The sequence below is a fragment of the Schistocerca gregaria genome, unplaced genomic scaffold, assembly GCF_023897955.1.
Source record: "Schistocerca gregaria isolate iqSchGreg1 unplaced genomic scaffold, iqSchGreg1.2 ptg000449l, whole genome shotgun sequence".
Lineage (NCBI taxonomy): Eukaryota > Metazoa > Arthropoda > Insecta > Orthoptera > Acrididae > Schistocerca > Schistocerca gregaria.
In genome coordinates, this window is record NW_026061870.1 from 858,481 (window position 1) to 885,275 (window position 26,795).

At 40.0% G+C, this 26,795-nt stretch overlaps 1 protein-coding gene across 1 annotated transcript in view; it reads right to left on the reverse strand.

Moving 5' to 3' along the window:
- LOC126312749 (X-ray repair cross-complementing protein 5-like) overlaps window positions 1–26,795 on the reverse strand; it is a gene marked incomplete at its 5' end in the record, with an annotated part of 106,372 nt that overhangs the window by 23,031 nt on the left and 56,546 nt on the right. Inside the window, 4 exons of the mRNA XM_049992246.1 lie at window positions 5,879–6,145; window positions 10,792–10,931; window positions 16,866–17,003; window positions 17,091–17,230. Coding sequence (XP_049848203.1) covers window positions 5,879–6,145; window positions 10,792–10,931; window positions 16,866–17,003; window positions 17,091–17,230 — 685 coding nt within the window. The remainder of the gene's footprint in view (window positions 1–5,878; window positions 6,146–10,791; window positions 10,932–16,865; window positions 17,004–17,090; window positions 17,231–26,795) is intronic.

A 26,795-nucleotide genomic window follows, 5' to 3' on the forward strand; every position in this document is an offset into this window, starting at 1 on the left:
CAATGTAAGCTCCATAGATGTGACACCATGATCTTAAGCAGTGATTTGATGATGTCATACGTCAACAGTTACGTCAATACACATGAAAAGTTTAGCTTGTTGAGCTTGTTTGATTATGAACCTCGTATCTGAGTCTTTACAGTCCCTATGATGTCTTGAGCATTAGGAGGTGAAACATTAGGCACAGAAATATTCCACAGACCATGGATTAATGCCCATAAAACAAAATACACCAACTCCAGCTGTGAAAGCTTGCATTGTTTGATCATAGAGGCATTGGAGGAGGATGAGATTAGTGTTTAATGCCTGCGGTCTCTGGTATCAGGCTGCGTGGAAGTTGAAAGCCCAATGGACCTCGATGGACGATAAGAGGACAGTGGTGCTGCACCGTTGCACTCGCCTAGTGACTGCAACACCATCTCGCCAGTGGCCAATAGTGTCCCTCATGCTTAGCATAAATACTGCCACATCATGATTAGCATAAATACTGCCACACCTTGACTGCTAAGTCAGCCGTGTACTTCGCCTGATAGCATTTGTTACTGTCTCTGCCACACTACTGACTACTCGCTGATGATTTCGCTTTGGTATTGGTTTTCCTCTTTAGTCTCGATTTGGATTGTGGCTTGTCCTTGACCTGTTGACAGCACTGTGTCAGAAGTTCATTGCACTTTGTTGTTGCATACATTGCTGTTGACTTGCTCTTGCTGTGTCAGGTCTGCCATTCAGTCAGGCCTTTGCTCAACTCCGGTGTGAGTTTGAGTCCCATCCACAGGCAGTCTTACTGCCTTACACTGTCATCATTTCTCTCCTATTTTTCTGAAGTGCACCAATATCTGGCTACTCGCAGATATAGCACTGTCGACAATGAGGTCATTAGTGACGGAGCACAAGACCAGATTAGGGAAGGATGGAGAAGGAAGTTGGCTGTACCATTTCACAGGATTTAGGATTAACAGATTTAGGAAAATGACAGAAAACCTAATTCTGGATGACTGCATTTGAACCGTCACTCTCCAGAATATATGAGGATCATTGTCTTCCCATACCGCACTAGAAATGCAAAGAGACAGTCCTACATTCAATGTGTGCTGCAGACTTACGCACAGCTGACTCATTGGTCCATTCCGTTTCAGTCAGCCTACTGTTGACAGTATTTACCTGAAATGTTATGAGACTCTGCTGTGTCACAACTGAAACATGTGCAACCTGATATCATATTCCAGTAATAAGGGGCACTGGATGTACGAAAATTTCTGGGAGCAAAGTTTCTGGATAGTGAACTAGATGAGACAGTCCAATTCTGTGGCCACCATGATTACCTGATCTCTCACCACTACACTTCCAACTATGGGGTTTTGTGAAAGCATCATGTGTACTTACATGTGACCACGGAGGCACTGGAGCGGAGACAGAATACCAACTGGGTGTTGTCCATGCCAATAAAGGTGCACACAGTGGCATGTATTAAGGTAGAAACAAAACTTTATGAGTTACAATGTTATGTGTTGAAAACCAGTTGTTATTTTATAGCATAATTGTAAGTTGTTATAGTCTAAAATTGTAATGATAATTTATGGACACCATATATGTTTCCAGATGCTTCCGCACCATGTCTGATTTTTTGGTACACAAATGATTTTCTGGCCTTGTTCTCCAATTCAACTCTGTGTGTTTGTTTAGTACTGAAAGGAGTCATACTAAAATCATAATTTAATCGCCTAAGGTCTTTACTGGATGTGTGCTGTTCTGAAATAGAAGACTGCTCGATCTGATCTGTGGCTGAAATCTGGCCAGTGAACCTTTCAAGAATCCTGTGAGGATCACTCAGAAATGTGTAAGAGAGATATGAACTACTTAATCTTAATGTGCTGCTCTACACAGACTAAACAGTGAAGTACAGGGCATTTCAAAAAGGATTTTATAACTTTAAAAATTCATATAAATTTATTGAAAGAAGATACGGATCTGGGTTTAGTGTTATTTTGTAGGGAAACACATCAAGTTTTTTTTTTAACTTGAACTAAAGATGTTGTATGTGGCTTCCGTTGGTTATCCTACACACATACCATCGGAAGTCAGTTTCTTCCCAGACTCACGGTAGCATTGCAGGTGTAGCTTGCTCAGTGGTGGCGGAAATTCTTGCTCCAAGTTCAGGCAGAGAAGCTGTCACAGGAGATACTAAGACGATATCCTTGATTAATGTCCCGGAAAAAAAGGAGAGAGAGAGAGAGAGAGAGAGAGAGAGAGAGAGAGAGAGAGAGAGAGAGAGAGAGAGAGAGAGAGAAGAAATAGAGTGGTGTCAGGTTTGGGGAATGTGGAGGCCACACAGTTTGCACATCATGGCCAATCCATTGCCCTGAAAAGCGGTCACTGAGAAAATCCTGGATGTCAGCCACGTGCATTATCTCGCATGAAATAAACATTTCGTTCTTGGCCATCCTCATCTATCTGTGGTATCAAGAATTGTTGTAACATATCCAGGAACACTGACCTATTGATGGTTCTCTCGCGGAAAAAAAGGGGATTGTACACTTTGTTCTTGCTCAATGCACAAAAGACATTCAGTTTAGTGCTATCACGAGCGTGTTGCAATGTTCGATGCAGATTTTCACTGTCCCAAATCCTACAGTTGTGTGTGTTAACCTTGCCACTTAAGTGAAAAGATAATTTTGTCTAAGAAACGTTCATCCTCATGTAATCGATTTAACATATCAGCACAAAAGTTCTTGCAAGCAATTTTATCAGTGTCTTTTATTGCTTGTATGATCATAAATCGGTACAGTTTCAGATGCAAATGGTTTCTCAACATGTGCCAAACAGTTGTATATGGGATTTGCAGTTTATGAGATGCAGAATGGGTCAATTTCGTAGGGCTGTTGACAAAATGTTGTCTCACTTGCCCAACGACGCTGTCAGATGTGCTTCGACGACCTGATGATTTCCCGTGTCTTACCGAGCACTCTGTTTCTACAAAACATTTATGCTACTTATAAATTGTAGGCCTACTGGGAGGATATTTAGTGTAATTGCGCTGTGCTGTTGTCGCTGACTTCAATTCTTCAAACCAAAACACACATCTAGCACACTCAGGTCCCGCGAAGGCAGCCATCTTTAATGCATTTGGCACTAACGAACTATGTGACACTAAACTTGATATATTTCCCTACAAATTGACACTACAATCACCTTTGTAGGTACTATGAATTAATTTATATGAATTTTCAAAGCTGTTAAGTCCTTTTTGAAACACCCTGTAAGCCCTTCAACATTTATGTTCCTAAAAAATAATTCGAGGAGCTACACCACAAAGCTTGCAGGAAGTAGCACGGCAATAGCATGGAAATGCTATTCTAGAAGAAGTAGATACACAATAGAGATGTGAAAAATAAGAGTAATGGAACTGTTTAAAGGCTTATGCAACTTTAACAATTCTAAAACAAAGTTTCAAATCTCTCTCTGGCGTGTGCACACAAACACAAACACAAACACACACACACACACACACACACACACACACACACACACACACACACACAACTATTTGAGAAATAATCACTGTTAACAGCATAACCATATCCTGATAATACATCAGCACCAAGCCATGAAAACACTTCTCATCATTCCTTATCCTTTACAAACTAGTTTTTCCCTTTTATAATATTGCTAAAAATAATTATCTACCAAAAGATCAATACACGCATTTCCAGGTATAATATCCATGCATTCACTATACCACGCCAAAGTGAGTGGAATAAGTTTCACTGGGAAACAACCATTTTGCATCTGGTATGTGATAAATTAATTTCCATGTAAGGCTATTTATGGTTGTAGATTCTAAATGCACCCTTAGAAATGTGGTATCGCATAACTTTTTTGAGATATTCAAAATTATATATTTTTTCTTTACATTTTCAGTCAATTTTGCTATTTTTTATAGTCAAAATATAAAATGTGTCACTATGGAGTTACTTTTTTGTGTTACATAATGTCAGTTTTAAAAACAGTCACCAGACAGCAGATGGTTTTTTTTCTTGGCTTATTCTTTGCCAGAATGTTTTGAAGTGGCAATCTCAATTTGTAGTGAAAGGTGTGCAATGGCAATAAACTTCTATCAGTAACTTTGGCTAATTTAATGGACAATATGGATACACTTGAAATTGTAATCCTGCAGCTAAATGTAATCAATTATAAAGATCACAATTTAAATTTTGTTGAGAGTTTATGGGCTTTTTTAAGGCACACAAGACATCAAAAACAAGTACACTGTCCAGGAAAGGTCTATGAGACAAACATATACAGCAGGAAAGGAAAATTTTAAGAACAAACCATGAGTTGTGCCAAGTCAAAATGCTTCCACTTCATATTAAATTAGACATGATGAAGAATTTAGCAAAGGCTCTTGATAAAAAATGTGAGGCTTTCAATAATTTGAGAGAAGGTTTTCCTAGCATCACTGAGGCCAAGGTGAAAGAAGACGTGTTTATCAGGCAACAAGCCAGAAAATTTTTGATGGATGAGACCTTTGATGCTATACTTAAGAATGCTGAGTTACTTCGTTGGATGTCCTCTAAAAGACAAAGTCCATGGCTTCTGGATAACAGAAGAGATGAGAATTATGTTTCTTTAGAGTCTGAACTGTTGGACAACTAGAAAAAATCAGGTGTAGAATATCACTAAAAATATACTTTGTACTTTTTTTTCCCTACAAAACTTGGGTGCTTTTAGTGATGAACCCTTCCACTAAGACATTCCTAGTAGCAAATGTCACTGTCAAGGATGCTGGAACCCTCCAATAACAACTGCTGCTTTGACATATGAGACATTTTACAATACAAAAGCATTCCTATCCAATTTCTTCAAATAAACAGATGTTCAACTTTGTTTTCATGCTACAAGGGGCTTTTTGTATAGTATGATGATTGTTTTGGCGTTTTATGTAAAGGTTTCAATATTTTTTCGATTATGTATAATAAAATTTGATTTTATTAATGTTCACCACATATTGGAAGTAAATGGGACATAATTTTATTATTTTGTCTCTCAGAAACTTAAAAATATGGAGAAAATATGACTGCAATTCTGAACTCAGCATCCAAAAATTAGGTAAATCCATCCACTTAAATATGCAGAACAAAAATTCAACAATGAAAGTAATCAATTTTTAACAATATAATGTAATTGGATGAGCCAATGGCTCCTTCTTGCAGCAGAAGGGTTGAAGAGGGAAGGAAGACAGGTGAACGGAAAGGAAATGGAGAGGTTTAAGAAAAGGGGTAGAGTTCAGACAAGTCACCCACAACCCCGAGTCAGGGGAGACTTACCAGATGGGATGAGAAGGAAAGACTTTCCTTCTCATGCCATCCAGTAAGTCTCCTCCTTTTTCTAAACCTCTCCATTTCCTTTCCCTTCACTCCTCTTCCTTTCTCTTCAACCCTTCTGCTAGAAGACAGAGCCACATGCTCCAAACGATTGCATAAGCAAAAACTTACTTTTTATATATTTATGTTCTCCTGCCACTACTTTATGAGTAGATATTTTATCTATCCAATTACATTATATAGAACAAAAATTCAGTTTGTTACCAATGTTATAGATTAAGTAAACTAAAATAAAGGTAACTACAGGACATGCAATGCATTCAAAGCTGCACACACTAATTAACACCAACAAAAGGTACAAAGAAAACAGTGCAAATGATACTAATAGCACTCAAAGAACATTGCCTTATTCTATTGAATTAGAAATTTTCCAAAACAGATAGACATATTACCTGTCATTAATGCAAGTACTTCAAAACAGATGGCATTTATCAAGCCGAGAGCAAGGACATTTTTATTTACACTTAGTTTCAACAACTGCCCAATATATACTCAACTGTTTTACGTCAGCAGAGTCCTTTTCACGCCGCCGCCGCACTACTTCCTTCAAGTCGAATGTCTTTTTCATTTTCAGGATTATGTCATTGACATGCCCTGAATCGACAAAAGGGCTAGTAACAAACTCTCTTATTTCTTCCACCATAGGTGGTATTTTTTCTCCTGGGTGTAAGGCACGGTAGGAAATGCAACTGAACAATTTGTGATGAGTTATATTAGTTATCTCATCCGATTTAAATGCCTCAGTTCCATCTGGTAAAGCACCCCTGTGAATTATACAATTATGACATACCATCAAAAATGGGAATATACGACAAATAAATACATAAATAAACTGTAGTGAATGTTTTCAAGGAACTATCTAACCATCCTACATTTCTCTAGTGCCAACATCAGTAATCAGAAGAATAAACTGTAATATTTTTGGGGCTGTATGAGATTAATTGATCCTGAATATACAGGGTTACTATAGAAAATTGACATTTTTAGAACAGCTAATAAAGCATAGTCAGCGGTGGGAGGGAGACGGTATACCTCGTTCACTTTGGGACTGTTCCCCAACTCAACAGTAGTGGAACTGTGGACGAGAGAGTATTGCATGTTTATGTACAACACGTTTGTCCTAAATGCTGAGTCTGTCAATGCAGTATGGCTACATTAACTGAACAGCTACAAACATCAATTTGACCCTATGACGGATTACAGCTTCCACAACAGGGGGAAATATTTTTAAGAAGAAGCAACCAGGCCATGATAAAAACACAGCACATCTCAAAAAATTGCCACAGTGAGAGATGCAATCTCAGAAGTCCGAGATGATCTGCATGTCTCCATGCACACTGTCTACAAATGAGCAGTGAGTCTGTAGGGTGAAAGTGTTGCATTTGGATTTAAAACAAGATGACTTCTCTGTGTGTCCACATGTGATCTTTGAAGATGACTCAAATACAGTAACATTATTTTATGAACAATGAGTCACATTTTCACTTTAATGGGTCAGTTAACAAACTCAGCAATTATTTTTCATTCCTTGAACAGCCTTTCATAATTCATGAGAGATGTCTTTGCTTCCCTAATGTGACTGTGTGTCATGCATTTGCTGCTGTCATTGTAATCTGATTTTTTTCCCCCCTAGGCTGACAGAGTAGCAACTGACAGGGAACTGTTGAATATTTCATAAACATCCTGAATGTGTTCTTTCCGCCAAAATTGTGGAGACAACAGATGAACATGAGGACTGCTAATTTTCAACAGGCTGGTACATCATCACACACTGTAAATGTACCGGTGGCAGTTTGAAGAATCACTTTTTATTTTTCGTTTGGATGCTCTTTAGTGGCCACTAAGATCACCAGACTTGTCTGCTTGTGTCTTTTTTTTCTTTCTATGACAAAAAGTCCCAAAGTTTAACACAGTCATAGGCTGACATTAAAGAAAAGGCAGGTTTGGTCGACCACCACCTGTTGGCCTGAGTTACAAATAACTTTTTAAAATTGTAGTCAAGACAATGGCTCTCACCTGAGAGTTAGTTTTTGTAAGTGATCATGCAAATCAAATACAAGATATTAATCACCAATTTTGTGCTCATTTGAAAACTGTCCGTTTCCTTAGGTTACTCTGTATTATTATATCATCATATTCATTATTACCCACCTTCCACAAAAAATTTATCCATTGGCTTCACGACATATTTTGCTGCAATTCGCTTTAAACACACAGCTAAAAAAATTATGCTTGCTCTATGCTCTACTGAGCAGGCAGAATTTGCAGGGAAATTGTGAATTTTTCAGCTCCCTAGCAATCACACAGGAATTATTTCATAGCATCATCATCCAGAAATTGCAATGGTCACTGAAGTGGTGTGAAATGGGCCATCTACACCTACATCTATACTCCACAAGCCACATTTTGGTGCACAGCAGAGGGAATTTAGTATAAACGAGGTGCTATCCAAAATTTTTGGGACTGGTGCTGCTGCCATCTGTTGAAGACCTTACCTTTGGACTAATAGTCAGCATCACCCTCGTAGTAGTTCCCATCCACACATGTACACACCGGTCCTAGTGCTTCTGCCACTGGTCAAAAGTTTTCTGGAAGTCCTGTTCTTTGAGGCTGTTTTATCACCACCAGCGATGCTTCTTGAATTCTCTCTAGAGTGTCTAACCGACGGCCTTTCAACTTGAGTTTCAGTTTTGGGAATAGCGCGAAGTCACAAGGAGCCAAACCTGGCAAGTACGGTGAGTGGGGTACAACCGCCATGTTGTTTTTTGCCGAAAAGGTCCTGGTGAGCAAGAACGTGTGACAGGGCCGTTGTCATGATGCAGCAGCCAGTTCCCTTGACGCCAAGTTTGGGCCATCGTCACCGCAAGTTTTCATGGAGGCGTCGCAAAACATCACAGTAGTACACGGGATTCACTGTTTGGTTGGGTGGGACGAATTCTTTGTGCACAATTCCCTTGGTATTAAAGAAAATGATGATCAGGCTCTTCACTTTGCTCTTCATGTGACTTGTTTTCATGGGTCTTCGAGAGCTCGGGCTCTTCCACTGGGACGATTGTTGCTTTGTCTTTGGGTCATAACCGTAAAGCTATCTCTCATCACTGGTGGTAACTCGTGACAAGAAGCTTGGATTGTCAGATGAGGTGTGACGAAGGTCCGTGCACACTTCAACACACTGTGCCTTCTGATTGGCAGTCAAGATCCTTGGCACAAATTAAGCAGCGACACGATGCATGCACAATTCATCCGTCAACATTTGTTGACATGTTCCATAGCCAATACCCACTTCATCCGCAAGATCTTGAATGGTTTGACATCGATCCGCATGAACAAACTGTTGAAGTTTGGCAACAATGTCTGGTGTTGTGCGGCTAAAGGGTCTTCCAGTGTGAGCACCATCTTCAACGTCCACTCAAACACATGTGCACGGCTCATGCTCTGTCCCCCAAACACTTGTTGAATCGTTGCAGGGGTCTCTGAAGCACTTTTCCCGAGATTTGCACAGAATTTGATACAGATGCGCTTTTCTGTTCATGGATCCATCGTAAAATTACCACACACCTAACACAGAGTGTTATGGGAATCACTATGGACATGTAACACGTCCTCCTAGCTGAATGCCACTCCACACACTGACTCATCAGATATGCAGCTCTCACCACCTACCGGTGCAAAGACCTACTACTCCTACTTTCCATATGGCAGCACCAGTCCCAAAAATTTTGGATTCCACCTCGTAGCTGTCACTTCCCACGTTTCCTATTCCAGTCACGATTGTTGTTAAGCGTCCATATTAGCTTAAATCTTCAACCTTGCCTTCATTCCTCTTGCAAAATATGCACAGGAGGAAGAATATATTGACTGACCCTTCTTGACACATACACCCTCAGAATTTTAACTGAGACCTGCCTCACAATGCCTGACACTTCTCTTGCAATGCCTGACACTTCTCTTATAGCGCCAGCCACTGGAGTTGAACAAGCATCTCGATGACAATATCACACTTACTACATGAATGTGTGATCAAATATGCTGCTCTTCTTTGGATCTTCTCTATTTAACCTATAAATATTTTCTGGTAAGTGTCCCAAACTTGTAAGCAATACTCAAGTATACAATGAGAGGAGGTTTTGTAAAATACCTCCTCAGAGAGTGAACTACACTCCCTGAGTGTTCTTTCAATGTGTCTCAGTCTGGCATTTGCCTTACCTGTCATTAGCTTTATATCAGCATTCTACTTTAAATTGCTCTGTACACATTCACCGGATATTTAATGGGTGTGGCTTCTTCCAGTGACTGGAAAATGTGTAAACAAACATATTGATGACGGTATTCACAACACATTAGAATTTGTTTAAAAAAAAGCAAAACATCAAATAAAAAATAAAATAAAAAGGCAGTGTAGTTTCAGCTCTTTGAGACTGCAGATGTGTGGGCAAGTTGCGCTTGCTGAGTGTGTGTGTGTGTGTGTGTGTGTGTGTGTGTGTGTGTGTGTGTGTGTGTGTACTCCTGACAAAGGCCTTAATGGCCGAAAGCTATGATTGTGTGAATCTTGTTATTGTGCCTATCGCGACTCAGCATCTCCGCTATATGGTGATTAGCAACTTACCTCCTTTATTTAACAATTAGACATTTCAGATCTATGTATTAAATTTTAATTTCTTATCATGCAGTTTCTAATATAAAGGATAATGATCATTACAAAAGTTATGATTCAAGGTTATTAACATTTTCATTTCATAATAAAAACAAAGGGAAAAAAACTAATAAAGAAATGTTGGTACTAGCAACAAATGAACCAGTGACCATTTCAAGTACAAGACTTACACGATATGCATCCAGCTCCTGGATCCTCTGTCACATTGCTCAAACTGTTTAGTACTTAGCAGTGCTCAAAAATCTTCAAAGTGGGATTTTTCAAGTATTTTTGAGAAATGCAGCAACAGCAACAACAACAACAACAATAACAATAACAAGAAGAAGAAGAAGAAGAAGAAGAAGAAGATGATGATGATGATGATGAAGGAAAGAAAGAAAATGGATAGAAATTGCTCCTTAGAATACAAAGGATGACTCTTCATTCTAACACCACTGGTTGCAAAGGTAAGCTACAAAAGAATAACTGCAATGCATTTTCGGAAGTTTCTTCATAGTAATAAAAAGATCCTTAAAAATTAGAATGTCACAGTCACACAGTTAAAGCTTAGGAAATGCACACAATGTCAGTTAGCATAAGAAGTTCTCTGTCCACAGAAAAGCTGTTGTCATACCACAGTTACACCAATTGACGTAGCAACTGAGTGGGTGAAAGACTGACTGTATCCATAATGTAAAAAAGACTTTTTGCATAAAAAACAGGAAAAATACAAAGAGACTTGTCTCCTTATGTAACAACTGAAGGGCACACACTCACATTAAGTCCATGGAATCAATCAGTTCGTCTACAACATTCAGTTGCTCAGGTGTCAGAGCATTTATCTCTCGATCCAATGGTTCAAGAATCAAGTCATCACGAACGTCCTCTGCAAATGGTAGCTCTGTGTATACAAGATACTGTTAAAATTGAGAAGAAAAAAAATGTTAACAGAAGAAAACAGAAATCTCATGTATCATATAAAATGTCAGCATGGCAATTACACCATCACAAATTCATAAACAAAATATAATTATGATCTGTATCAAAAAGAAAATTCACTAGAGAAAACTATAAAATTATGGGACAGGTTTTCTGGTAGGTAACTCTAAATTTATGTGACAAAATTGCTGCCCTTTTTTTAACCTGTCCCAAAATATCCCTCTCCCTGTCTAGGGGCAGTACAAACTCACTTAAGGGTACACTTAGTTAACATGAACAAGATTTCACTCTCGGCACTGATGTATGTTATCTTACAGGAAGTTTTATTGATTAACACGACTTTTGACCATCACAAATTGAGCAATATTTTTGCAGGACTCACTTTATGCAAAAAATAACATTTTATAGAAGACAGGTTTATTTAATTGACAAGTAAGTTTAGAGGGAAGAAAATTTTACAACTAACAAATTTTGTACAGTTCTGGAAAAGTTTATGATAGTGTTTGCATATACACAAAATTTTTCATAGTTTATCAACTCCTGGAAGAAGAAAAATAATTTTCTTGTTCAAAACTTGCTTTACACTCAAACTAGATCAGTGACACCTGAATATTAAATGCCTGTTTTTTACATTTAAGTTTTAAAATAATATTTCTTTTTTCTCTTCTACGTATTTTCAGGGGACTTCACCCTCATAAATTCTCTGTGAACTGCCATGATCTTCATATTTCTCACCACCTGCAGAGAGTGTGTCATTGTAGAAAGTCACTGCATCCTTAGTATTGGTATGGAAACACATTAGTTTCGGTGCACCCTTCTTTTCTGTACTCATATTGTTTATCTTGGGAATAACTGCTGCATCTTTCATGCTTTGAACGAACGCATGTCCTTCTAAACATCATAACATACTTGTGATCTACAGAAATAAGTCGTTTTAACACCACACACAATCTCACCACTGGTTCATCTGTAAGTTATTGCTCATGTATCCATCGATTAGAAAGGCAAGGTAGATTCCAATATTTCATTAGAAATCCATCTGAATCTGTAGGAAAACCAGTCTCCTCCCCACACCAGCACTTTTCCAAACTTCGTCAAAATATTCCTGTACTCACAAGGTGGTATGATCTCTTCTTTATTCAGATATTCCTTCTCAATTCTATCGAATACATGATCCAGTGGTATGAAACTGTGTCCACAAATAAGAAAACAGTGGGTAAGTTCAGAGAACACTCTTGCGCATTTCATAAAATGTGGCAGAACACAGAGCTTTTTAGAATTCTTGTTCTGGCTGTTGCTTGAGCCTGAAAAAAAGTCAAGTTTCAATCCTCTTGTTTTGATTCATGTATCACCAATCAGATTACTGGAGCATATCTGTTGGGTGTAAAAATACTTCTCCAGAGGTTTGTCAGAGGTTCACTTCGTTGCATTTCGTTGCATGTTGAAGACAATTTTTATGGTGTCCTCAGAGTATTTGTTAATTTTACACACTTCCTGGCACTCTTCATTTTCTGCTATCTCTATTTTCTGTTGGAGATCCTTGCGCGTTGAACAGGTGTCATTGTGAGGGTAAACATAGCCGAGATTAAAATTCTTATAAAACAGTGTCTTAAATTATGAATCACAACAGCTTTTATTACCCAGTTGTCTTTGTATTTGCAAAAATTTTCCCACATTATATTTACATGTAATGTTTGGGCAAATATGACCTACGTATTTTCTCTCAGCTGTAATGAGACACTCTACACTTACACTTCAAAATGTGCTGTTTCACTTCTTAGATCATAACTGGGTCAGCTTAAGTTGCTCTTGAGCCACATCTTTGTTCACGTCGTGCAGTGCTGAGCAATTCGGACTATGCGATCCCACGATATACGTGTTATTTTTTGAAATGTAGCAGCAAAAATTGGTATTTGCAATCCACCTCTAAGTTTTATTTCATACCTGACAGACAGCGATTTAAAAGCCTTAGCCTGAATGGAATCTACAACACATTCAGCTGATGCTCAGATTTCCATGTATGACAGAAGCAATGCATCTTGCTTGCTGTATCTACTGAAGAATATAGATTTTTCAAGGGCTATAATACACTACAGGCTATAAGATGCATCTTAACCTTTAACCATTTTTTTTAAATAATATTTTTATTATTAGAATGCAAAGCCAGATTAAAATTTAAAAAAAAATCTTAGTTTATAAAACTGAATTGACCTTTAAAATCCCTGAAAACTACCATCAGAACTTTCTACTTCTTACTCTTCTTCTTCTTCCTCTTCATTGCTGTCCTCTTCATATATAAGACAGTCTTCCATGCTATCTTTGTTATTTGTCCACGCTTCATGAAAGATTTAACAACGATGTCCTTTCCACATCTGTTTTATCCACTGACACACTTGTTTGTGGGTTGTTTTAAAGCTCCTTTTGGCATGAATTCATCCATCATTCATTTGTTCCATTCCTCTCTCTCATACACTTTAATGGTTTATTTATTGCGACATCAAGGGGCTGCAATTGTGAAGTGTGATAAGTCCTCCCAAAAATATAGAAAGGTCTACATATCCCTGTCTCAATTTCTCTTTTGCAGAATTTTTAAAATGACTATTAAACTGATCTAGCACAAGAAGAGAACACTTATTCAATAAAGCACCTTTCCTTCTCTGCCATACACTACTAATCCACAAATTCATATCATCCTTGTTCATCCCACCCTCGTCATGTATGTGAACAACGACACCTGGCGGTATTACAGAAAGTTTTGGCATTCTTTCTGCCTGAAAATGAGCACTGAATAAAGTTTAGTATCGTCAGCACAACTTGAAAGGACAATAGTGTAGTTATTTTTTTATGTCCACTTGTTCTCATAGTTACAGTTTTAGCACTTTTCATGGGACAGATCTGTTACTCGGTACATCAAATATCAGAGGAGTTTCGTCCATATTTGCTACTTGGCTTAGTTGCATACTGGTTTTCTTTCAATACTGAATAATAAAGTAATCAAAAGATAATATTTTCTCTTCATATTCTTGTGGCATTTTCTGAGATACTTTGGTTTTGGTTCACATGCTTCATAAACCTGTAGCACCTACCAACTCCATACTATAAGACTGTTAAGTCCCACCGTAGCACTAACATGTATTTGAGTCATTCTTGTATTAATTCCAGTGGCACTTTGATAATGTCCATGAATCAATTTCTATACATCACTATCTTGTTTTGGCCATTTTGCATTCAGTCCTCTATTCGCACATTTAGTCTTCCTCATTTTTTCAGTTCTTCTTTACTAGCCCGCTAATCGTGAATGGTTTTTTCTGTGAGTGGCTGGCTGAAATGCCGCGCAGCAGGTCTGCTCCCATGTTGTTATGCATATGCTATTACTTTAAATTTATAGCACACACCACATGAATACCTTTTATTTTTTTACATTATGAAACTGGCTACTAACAAAAATATTGTATTGTTACTGATAACACAAATCAATTCAAGTTCACTGACACCGTACACTGCAATGACGCATCATAGGCTAGACAGTGTTCTGGGTTTGTGATGATGGAGTGGGAGGGAGACAGTGTTAGCAAGCTTGTGAATCGCCGCAACTCATGTTTGTCACATTTGTGCACCACTGCTGCCAGTTGAAGCCATTGTTGCCAGACAAAGAAAGGTCTCCTGCGGCATCGATTGTATGGCCATTTTTAAGATTGGCGGGAATTTTAAATCAAACACTGCAAATTTTTATATTAATTTCAAATATAAGATGCCCCTGAATTTTGGAGGCAATTTTTGAAGAGAAAAGTGTAACTTACAATCCGTAAAATACGGTACCTCTAACGTCTTTGGCAAATCAAGTAGCACCCAGCAAGTTTTGAAAAAACTCCTACATGCGCTTGAGGTGAGATTTGCAGAAACAGACTATATTCTATGTTCTATAAGTGCAGAATAAAACCTGCTGCATCGGCTTGAAGAGGAAGATGAACAGTAGGTGTTAAAGAAAAAAAAATCTATTTTATTTTTAAAAAAAGCTATTTTATTTTGAAAAAGAAGTGAAATTTGTGAAAACACTTCTCAATTGTGAACTGTTTTTAGTTCATTACATCATTAGATTTTTTTTTCATTTAACCCGAACTTTCAACTCCACCACACGCTCACTGTTAAGAGCTGCATAAGTAACAATTGCAACTCCGACACCATGAATGATAGGCTTTGATCTACAAATTCAATTCTATGTTGAAATTGGATTTTCTTTTTCTTGAGGAGTGAGCAAGTGCGAGAAACGTTAAGTTGCCAGCAGTAAAAGAGGGGTCATGACTGATAGGAAGCAAGCATAGATCTGCAAATAAAACTTAAAAATCCTGAAGGAAGCAAACTGATGTGTACTGAAGGAAAGGACAACTGCCAGAAAGTTTGAACTTGCCAAATGTGCATTATCCACACGTCTTATGGATCGTAAAAAAATTCTTAATTCTGCTGTGTCGGTTTACAAGTAACAGAGGACTTCACAGTGGTAAGTAGAACATGTTGAAACTTTACATCTAGCACGGTTCAACCTTATATGCACTACCAATGTACCTTTAAGTGGACATATAACTCAGTCAAAGGGAAACAAGATTGCGCAAAATTTACACATGGAATATTTCAGTTATCAGCTGCTTGGCCACTTCAAACGAGGGACACCAAAAGAGAGAGTACTGAGCCATACACTGAAAGGGCACCATTGCCTGATGATACAAAAATAGTCCTCAAGTGAACATTCATCTGTCAACAGTGGTTATAAATGGACTAGAGACCAACTCAGGGATTGATACAGCATCTAATCAATACCTGCTGCAGGTCACATTAGGTTTATGAACAGTGTCCCAATGCAACATCAGGACTGACTTACTGCCATAACCAGCACAGCCCAACTGAAAAAACCACTAGTTAAGTTAGCCATTGTTCACTGAATTCAGAAACAGATCAGTGGTCACGCTTAGAAGTGCGAATGAACTTTTAACAACACTGCCATGCCTCACCTTCATGCTAAAGTTCAACAGTGCAATGTATCATTTAATAAATTATTGTTGAGTATTATTAATGTGTATCAAAAATTTCTGTCCAAACATAGTTCACCCTGTGATGAGTGTTTAGCTGCTGTGCACTAGCAAGTACTTTTGGTGGTACGAGGTTCTCTTCCTGCCACAGTTATGTTGAATGCCAAATGTATTTGCTATAAAAAAAAAGTTTGTTTTCCAAAGACAATGTAGTTGACACTGACTGTACAAATTATTTACAGGTATTTTCATTATTCCAATTTAGGCATTTCAGCCATTATCAAGTGGTACACTGCATAGGACTGTGCTTCATCACAAGTCAAACTTCAAAAATGCCATCATCGTGCCTGAGCCCATTAACAATGTCACCATTTTTAACATAAATCCCAACAAACTACTATTCTTGTACACTGTTTACATGAGAACAGTAACTTTTTGGGATTTATGTTAAAGGCTATAACATTGTTAACAGGCTCAGACACAGTGATGACGTGTACATGTCAGATGATTTTTAAAATCTGACACTTGCTGACAGTCTTTCGTACTATACCTATTGATAATTAACTTAAGGTCTGAATTGCAATAGTAAAAATAGATAATTTCTATAATCAATGGCAACTATGACGTCTTTTAAAGAAAATGTCTACATGACTCGTGTGTGTGTGTGTGTGTGTGTGTGTGTGTGTGTGTGTGTGTGTGTGTGTGTGTGTGTGTGTGTGTCTGACTAACAATTAGTAAAATTAGTTGTGAAATATATGTAGATTATGTAGATTAAGTATAAGATATCAAGAAATGTTAACCAGCACACACGAAAATTATGCAAAGAAGAAAAACCTACAAGCCAATGTGGAAAATTAATTTTACAAAATATTTTACCTTTCAGCTTACCTCGAATCCGTCTTCAATCTTTGGGAAAAGCACACCCACACAGGGGTCATAGTTACTCTGATAAACTCTTCGAACAACAGCTACCATATCTAAATTCTGCATGGCTTGGATAACAGCAGAGAATGCAGAGCCTGCCTCCTAAGGATGGGGGATACAACATTGAAAACAAGTTGAAAAAACATGCACATATGTGAGGATCTAGTGATAGAGAAGCCTCGGACTTACTGTTCTGCCATTTTGGAGAGTGAAGTACAGGACACCATTGCCCATGAACAGGTACTGAGGCACATTTTTTGCTGCTGTGAAACACAACACAGTCAGTGACTTTGCTGGAGAACTGTATGACATTGCCTGTTCGTCCACCTCTGCAATAAAATGAGTAATGTAACTAAGTGGCAAATACGAGGAGTACATATAAGTGCCAAGATATGGACACTCAAGAAATAGTGTGTGTAAAAAAATCTGCAATAAAATGGTGTGCTGTAAGTTGTATATTCTGTTAACTTTGGCAGAAAATATATTTTAAGAAAATCGTTTCCCCCTTACTAGTGTAGGTACTTATACGGTTAGTGTAATAACTCCATTTTTTCCCCACTCAATTGTCGGTTTCTTTGAAGTCGGCGTTTGAAATTTTACTGTAAGATGTAGTCTTATTTGTTGCGGATTCAGTTGCTGTATTGTAATACTGTGTTTTACACATATTGTGACTGTGATATTAAGTTCTCTTTAGTTTCCTGCTTCAACAATAGTAGTATATACTGTCAACAGTTTTCAACTCTGTTACACCCGCCTGTTAGTGAGGACAACCTTGACAACAGTGTAAAACAAAGTTATCCTCAAGGAATCTAAATTTTCTATCAAGTTTTTCTCTCACTATCAAATGAAACTAAATGGTTTCACAGATCTTTTCAAGTCTAAGATACACATATGCAGACTGAAGCAATGAATGAAAATTTGTACTTAGCCTGGCATTCGAACCCAGGTCTACGACTCACTAGCCACATGTGCTAACCACTACGCCATCATGGCACAGTGGCTTTGCAGAATTGCACGGACTACCCTAATATTAAACTTCCTGGCAGATTAAAACTGTATGCCCAACCGAGACTCAAACTCAGGACCTTTGCCTTTCGCGGGCAAGTGCTCTACCAACTGAGCTACCAAAGCAAGGCTCATGCCCAGTCCTCACAGCCTTACTTCTGCCAGTATCTCGTCTGCTACCTTCCAAACTGCAAACCTTGCAGACCTAGCACTCCTGAAAGAAAGGATACTGTGGAGGCATGGCTTAGCCACAGCCTGGTTAATGTTTCCAGAATGAGATTTTCACTCTGCAGCGGAGTGTGCACTGATATGAAACTTCCTGGCAGATTAAAACTCTGTGCCCGACCGAGACTCGAACTCAGGACCTTTGCCTTTTGCAGTGCTCTACCACTGAGCTACCAAAGCACGATTCATGCCTGGTCCTCACAGCCTTACTTCTGCCAGTATCTCGTCTCCTACCTTCCAAACTTTACAGAAGCTCTCCAGCGAACCTTGCAGAACTAGCACTCCTGAAAGGATACTGCGGAGACATGGCTTAGCCACAGCCTGGGGGATGTTTCCAGAATGAGATCTCATTCTACCCTAATATTCCTCCCTCATCAATCCCAGTTCCCATTCATGTCTCAGCCTACTTGGTATTCTCCCTAAACTCGAATGGAACTGCAGAGCCTCTCCAACTCTACTGAAATACCACCTCGGCATCGAAATGGGAGGTTCTCTGGAACCATAGAGTGTAATTTGATTACTATACCTATGCTTCGGTTTCATGCAAGGTTACCTGTTTTTTTCAATGCTGCATTGGAGAGCCTCTGCAATGTTATTTGAGTTTAGGGTGCTTACCAAGTGGGCTGATGTGCGAATGGGAAATTGGATTGAGGAGAGAGACATACTAGGATGGTCCGTACAGTTGTGCAAACTCAATGTGTCAGGGTGGCATAGTGGTTAGCGCATCTACTTAGTGATCAGGAGACTAGGTCTGAATCCCAGCCACAGTACAAATGTTTTCATCACTTCAAACTGCATGTACACATCATTTCTTTCATTATTTACACAAATCTATTCTTTATTGGTTGTAGCTTCAGATCTTAAAGGAAATTTGCTGAATTGATGCATAAAAGGTTAAAACAAACTTCAAGAGGCTAATTTAAAGTTTAGTGTTTAGATGAACATGGCATCACGAATTACAGATCAACTGCCACCCGGCAGTCAATGCTGTTCTTGCACACGTGTTGTTTATTTGCTGTTTGTACGCATCTTGAAATTGCTCTGACTAAAATTGAGTGAGATTGGAAGCTGCTTCCGATTGGTGAACAGGTACTGTTGGAAGAAACATCAACTGTTGTGTACCACAGCTATGAAAGGTGGCTCATGTACTATCCTCTCCAATGGACACTGTCTGCTCTGCAGGAAATGCACAGTATACCACCGCTCATCCACTCAACTGTGTGTGGCGTGTTGGCGGCAGGTATAGGGGCCCTTTACAAGGACGTAAGGGACCACAGACATCCCGATGCTGTGCAAAAAAATCTGCACAAATGTCCAGTCAGATCTTGAACAGATTTCAAAGTGATTCAAAGCGATGCACAGATTGGTAGCTTGCTTTAAATATTCAAAAATGTGAAGTTGTGGACTTCACAAAATACAAAAAACATTACATCCTATGACTACATCATCAGTGAGCCAAAACTTGAATCACTCAAGTCATAAAAATTACCTGAGTGTAACAATTTGCAATCAGTCTACAAAGGAGACTGTTTGTAACACACTTGTGCTACATGATAAAAATAGAATTTCACTTAGGATAAAGACAACAGAAAACCTATTGTCATGCAAACTTACACACATCTAATTACCAACAGAGTTGTCAGTCAGTTAATTTGGGGTGGGGTGGGGATCAAACAGCGAGGTCATTGGTTCTGTGAAAGAAGGGAAGGATGTGGAAGTAAGTCAGCTGTGCCCTTGCACAGGAACCACCTCGGCATTTACCGGAAGCAATTTAATTTAGGAAAATCGCGGAAAACCTAAATCAGGATGGCCGGATGAGAACAACAGAGTGGACGAGAAACTGGTGGCTTCTGCAGCAGACTTCAGTCTATGAGGAGGATACTGGGAAAACGCAGTTAGTCTACAAAGGAGACTGAAATTTACTGGCAGAGTAATACTGTGTGCTGGACTGGGACTCGAACCTGGAACCTTCGCCTTTTGTTGGCAAATTTTCAACCGACGAAGCTATACGAGCACAACTCACGACCTGTCCTCACAGCTTTACTTCTGCCACTACCTCAATTTCACAGTGCTCCTGCATATCTTGCGTGGCTAGCATTCATGGAAGAAAGGATATTGAAAAGATGTGTAAGAAACAAAAGTATGAAAGCAGGTCACGTGTTGTAGTCAGATTTTCAGTCAGTAGAGTACTTTCTTGTGAAAGGTAAATGTCCCAGTTTCGAATTCCGGTTAGGTACACAGTTTACATCTGTCAGAAAATTTCATATCAGTACACATTCCAATGTATTATGAAAATTCTTTCTTCAAAGGAAACTGCTTACAACTTACTTCTGCATCCCATCTTGCAGTACTGCTCAAGTGTGTGGAACCCATATGAAATGGCAATAAAAGTGGATACCTAATATATACAAAGAAGGGCAACACAATTGGTCACTGGTTTGTCTGACTTGATGGAGAGTGTCACAGTAATGGTGGAAAGCCTGAATTGACAAATTATTGACAACCGATGTCAATTACTCCATGAAAGCCTGCTTACAAAGTTTCAAGGATCAGAATTAAGTAAAGAGTCTATAAGTATTCTTCTATTATTTATGTATCACTCCCAGATGGACCACAAAGTAAAGCTTTGAGAAATTGTGGCACACCTAGAAGCATTTAAGCAGAAATACTGCTGTGTGCTGTTGTGCCAGGCATCCTCTACTACATACTTCACAACTGTTTGCAGAGACTGTGTGCAGGTGCAGATATCACAACTGTGAAGTGACTAAGCAATGGTACACGCACATTGCACAGGGTGCTGCCAATGCCGCAGATGCAGTGCTCCGGCATTGTGAGGATCTCTGCTACTCACTCCCTTGCTCTCATCCTCCATTCTCTCCTGTCCCCTCATAGATATAATTCTATCAATTCTTTGCTTTTTCTGTAAATTGAAGATCTGTTGCGAGCACTCCACCTATATCTAATAGAGCGCTGCATCTGTGTGGGGAGCCAAAAGAGTGCCCTCAATTCCTATCTCTTGCTGTTCATGCAGTTCAGTATCACTCTCTTCCAAGTGGGTGAGCACTTGGAGAATGCGACCTAATGAGCGCGTGGCCCATTCCGCATGCCTAACGAAACTTGACCATTAGCTATTCCATGATGCAGTGACACACCTACAGAAGGACATCGAGCCTGCGCATGCTGAAACTTCACGGCCTTTGCGTATCCATGTGATCTGCAGGTAGTTGTGTGAGCCACGCAAGCAGTGGTGGTATTAGGCGAGGTAAAGTACAAATATTTGGCAATTTCTGCCGAGCTGTGCAAAGATTATTTATCCTCCCTCCTGCACACTACTCTCATGTGAACAGCATGCAGATCAGGCATGTGCTTGCAGTGTCCTAATACTTAACTGATTGCTTTTGAAGGTACTCCCTTTTTTTATCATTACCCAGATTTTTGCAAAATGTAATAAAAGTTTGCCCTGATGTATTAGGTCGGTGCATAAGTTTGAAGCATTTTTGCTTTGCATGTTGATATTCTGGTTACTATGGGTTAATTTATGTTGTGTTGCTGTTGTCTTCAGTCCTGAGACTGGTCTGGTGCAGCTCTCCATGCTACTCTACCCTGTGCAAGCTTCTTCATCTCCCAGTACTTACTGCAACCTACATCCTTCTGAATCTGCTTAGTGTAGTCATCTCTTGGTCTCCCTCTACGATTTTTACCCTCCACGCTGCCCTCCAATACTAAATTGGTGATCCCTTGATGCCTCAGAACATGTCCTACCAACTGGTCCCTTCTTCTTGTCAAGTTGTGCCACAAACTCCTCTTCTCCCCAATTCTATTCAATACCTCCTCATTAGTTATGTGATCTACCCATCTAATCTTCAGCATTCGTCTGTAGCACCACATTTCGAAAGCTTCTATTCTCTTCTTGTCCAAACTATTTATCGTCCATGTTTCACTTCCATACATGGCTACACTCCATACAAATACTTTCAGAAACGACTTCCTGACGCTTATATCTATACTCAATGTTAACAAATTTCTCTTCTTCAGAAACGCTTTCCTTACCATTGCCAGTCTACCTTTTATATCCTCTCTACTTCAACCATCATCAGTTATTTTGCTCCCCAAATAGCAAAACTCCTTTACTACTTGAAGTGTCCCATTTCCTAATCTGATTCCCTCAGCATCACCCGATTTAATTCGACTAAATTCCATTATCCTTATTTTGCTTTTGTTGATGTTCATCTTATATCCTCCTTTCAAGACACTGTCCATTCCGTTCAACTGATCTTCCAAGTCCTTTGCTGTCTCTGACAGAATTACAATGTCATTGGCGAACCTTAAAGGTTTTATTTCTTCTCCAAGGATTTTAATACATACTCCGAATTTTTATTTTGTTTCCTTTACTGCTTGCTCAATATACAGATTGAATAACATCGGGGACAGGCTACAACCCTGCCTCACTTGCTTCCCAACCGCTGCTCACCTTCCATGCCCCTCGACTCTTATAACTGCCATCTGGTTTCTGTACAAATTGTAAATAGCCTTTTGCTCCCGGTATTGTAACCCTGCCACCTTTAGAATTTGAAAGAGAGTATTCCAGTCAACATTGTCAAAGTTTGATGAGAATCATTTAAACACATTAATCCTCAACTATCTCTGCCAGTGTACTTGAGAAATGGCAAATGTGATGAACTATGATCATTCCACCATTGTGGGCCATTTGCATCTGATAGAGAAGGTTCAAAAATTGGGTGTATCGGTACCACAAGCTCTAAGTGAAAAGCACAAAAATCAGCTGGTGGCTATACATGCATCTCTGCTTGTACGTCATCAATTGGCTTGTGAACAACACTGACTATTCCTATCTTGTATTGTTACTGGTGACAAGAAATGGTGTGTTTATGCTAACACAAGTAGAAAAGACAGGATTGAGCCCTAACAAAGCAATAACTCCCCATACAAACATCTGTGCTCTTTCACCAAGCATGATGTTACGTACCTAGTGGAACAGTGATGGTATGGTGTACTATGAATTGCTTCCCCGAGGTGTAACCATAACTGCTGACATTTATTGTTGACAACTGAGATGTCTTGCAGATGCAATCCAAGGACAATGACCATGAAGACTGCATGACGTGATGATACTCCACGATAGTGCCCACACGCATTCAACTAGACTGACAAAAAACCACGGTGCAGGAGCTGGGTTGGGAAGTCATTCCACACCAACCTTATTCACCTGACCTTGCGACCTCAGATTTTCACTTTATGAACTTCCTTTTCGGATGAAAATGCACTCCAAACATGGCCTAATGAATTCTTCACCCCAAAATCATATGATTTCTACAGCCACGAAATGAAACAGTTATTCGAGCATTGGCAAACTGTTGTAAATAGCCAAGAGAATATACTATTGATGACGAAAGTCTATGTTGTGTTTATTCAGCTTACAGAAAAATGCTAGGAACTTATGCATCAACCCAATAACATTAATGACACTTATGATCACTACCTGAAATTGCTTGAAATAACATGGCTCTCGCAATTCCCCCCCCCCCCCCCCCCCCCTCAACTACTAAGGTCGTTAGCACCCAGTCACAAATGTTAGTGCACTAATAGTGTAGAAAAAAGCAAGGGGGGCAACATCATAAAGTACTTACAAAGACGCAGAGAAACAAACTAAAAGAGTTAGACCTTTTTGGACAAGTCCGTCAGTGTAAAAAACGAAGGACACGAGCAGCTGCTCGAGTGTCATCACCTAAAAGTTCCTGTAAGGTAGACGGCAGACACAGGACAACGCGAGAGTGAATAAAACGGGGATAGGACAATAAAACATGGTGCACGGTCAATGGATGACCACAGGGGCATTGTGGGGCGGTTCCACCGGGACAACAGATAGAGGTGGCTAAATCGGCAATGCCCAATCCGCAACCTGGCCAAAATGACATCCTCTCACTGGGAAGGGCGTGAGGAGGTCGTCCGAGCCATCGGGATCGGTTTGATGGCCCTAAGGTTATTTTCATGGAGAGAGATGACCAAGCCTCGTGCCACAATGATGAAATGCGCCAACAAAGAATCCCACTAACATCAGTTGATGGGACACAAAAGGAAGCTGTCCGAGGCAGGAGGACAGCAGTCTTGGCCGCAGCATCAGCAGCTTCATTCCCAGGCACACCAACGTGGCCAGGAATCCACAAAAAAAAAGGACACGGGCACCGCTATCAGCTAGTGACTGAAGGGACCGTTGAATTCTTTGCATGAGACGGTGGTCCGAATACGGGTCACGGAGACTCTGAATGGCACTGAAAGAATCAGAGCAGATCACATAGGGAGAATGACGATGGCGGTGGATATACCGAACAGCCTGATAGAGAGCAAAAAGCTCAGCTGTAAAGCTTGAACACTGGCCAAGGAGCCGGTATTGAAAAGTATCATCTCCAACGACAAAGGCACACCTGACACCAGCAGCAGTCTTAGAGCCATCTGTGTAAATAAAGACGTTAATAGCGAGCCTCGTACGAAGTTCGACAAACCCTGAGTGGTATATCAAATCCGCGGTCCTCTCCTTTGGGAGCGAGCTCAGTTTAAGGTGAACGCGAACCTGAGCCTGGAGCCAAGGTGGCGTCGCGCTCTCACCCACTCGAAAATCGTAGTGAGGGTAAAATCAAGTGACTGAAGCAGGCGACGAAAGTGAACTCCAGGAGGTAACAGGGCAGAGACATATAGCCCTTATTGGCGGTCAAGAGAGTTGTCAAAGAAGGAGAAATATGACGGATGGTCATCTTTGAAGACGGGGCAGCCGCAATAGGAGGCAGCATGGTCGCCCTTACAGTTGACAAAACGAAGGGATGGAGGTGGACAGTCAAGGTGGACAGTCACCCTCATGGGCATCCCTGCCACAGGTAACACATTTAGCCGCCTTAAACAAGACTGCCGTGTATCGTTAAACCGCTGACATTGGTAACACCTTGTAGGGCTGGGTATATACGGCCGAACAGAAATGATCTCATAACCCGCTTTAATTCGTGAAGGCAATTGCACATTGTCGAATGTCAGGAATACGGTTGGGGTCGATATGAGGTCCTTGTCGACCCTTTTCTCGACCTGATGGATGGCCATCACTCCCTGATCAGAGAGAAAAGACAGAATCTCCTCATCAGTTAGTCCGCCGAGGGACCTGATATACACCACGCCACGGTGCGGTAGGCCTCCACCCGTACAGGGAATGTGTGTAAGAGAGTGGACCTGGAAGGCGCTCTCTGTCTCCAACAGCTAGGCACCGTTGCCCAACCGAGTACAAGATTTCACTGGTCTTGCAATCGCACCTACACCTTTCTGAATGACGATAGGGTTGACTGTTGAGAAATGATGAAAGGGTTGACTGTTGAGAAATCGTGACCGTCAGATCTTGTGACAAGAAGAAACCCAGTGCCGGCGTAGAGCCTATTCCTTTCAAACAGCACTGCGGGGTGGGGGGGTGTGGGATGGGGGGGGGGGGGGGGGGTGACACTGAGCTTAACGTCAACATCTGAAAGACAGTGTAACACGATCTCACTTCGTAAGAATCTGCAGAGAGGTTTGGAATTTCGTACAGTACGTTGGCACAAAGACTGGTGATAGGGAACTTTACGCCACTGCCACTGTCCTCCCCTCGCAGGTGCACATGCACCTATCTGTGTTCAGTTTGATTTTGACAGTTTGGCAGTGATTTTAATTTTTGTATGTCTCTAGCCCTTCTATCCCGTGTCAAGCCGATTCAATCAACACATTGTAAATATGATTTGCAACAAAACTGACAATCTATGAGGGTCTTCTGTTATTCTAATTCACAGAAACATACTGAAAAATTAGCCTTTAGCATCATTGGCAAGTACTGAAATGATCACTTGATTCTTATTGCACTTCATAATTCTGACGTATGGCTCGACTGATGCCATACTAATGATACCAAGCAACACCATTATAATAGCAGCCACCTTAACTGATGGTAGGGAATTCTAGAGTTTTCAGAGAGTTAAGCAGTAACTGGCAGCGTGACAAGGGCAACAGTTTCAAATGATGTGATTGTAATGTGTGCAAGGGGGTGCTGATAAGTCCTTGGATTTTCCTAGTTGAAACAGATGAAGCTAATTCTCATTGTTTGGCCTTAAACCTTGTTCTTTACATTATGTGTGACACTAAATGCACAGTAGTCACATTGATTTTTATTCTTCTGTGCAGGTTTGAATGGAATTTGGCACAAGAAAATAGAGAATTAACAGTCAAAGGGAATCGTGTTGTGATTAAGCATCCCTTTTTCAAAAGTAAACATGGCCAAACAAATTAATGATGATATGTATGGCACATCGTGTGGTAACTGCCCTTTCTTCTCCACTATTAAGATTTGGACTGCTGCATTTAATACAGGGCATTTCGGCGCTGAAGATGAAGAGTTTTCTGGAAGGCCTGCTAAAATCACAGTTCTGAAAACTGTGGATCCTGTTCATTCCATGATACTGAATACTCCCACGGATAACTGCTAACAAGATATCACAGACACTCAGCATATCTCGAGCACATGTGGGTCATATTATTTATTTTGAATGTGAGAAAGTGCTCAGCCAGAGAGGTTCCCAAATGTCTCAATGGAGACCAAATGTGTGAACAAATGGTTTCTTCATGCAAGCTTTCGTCTAA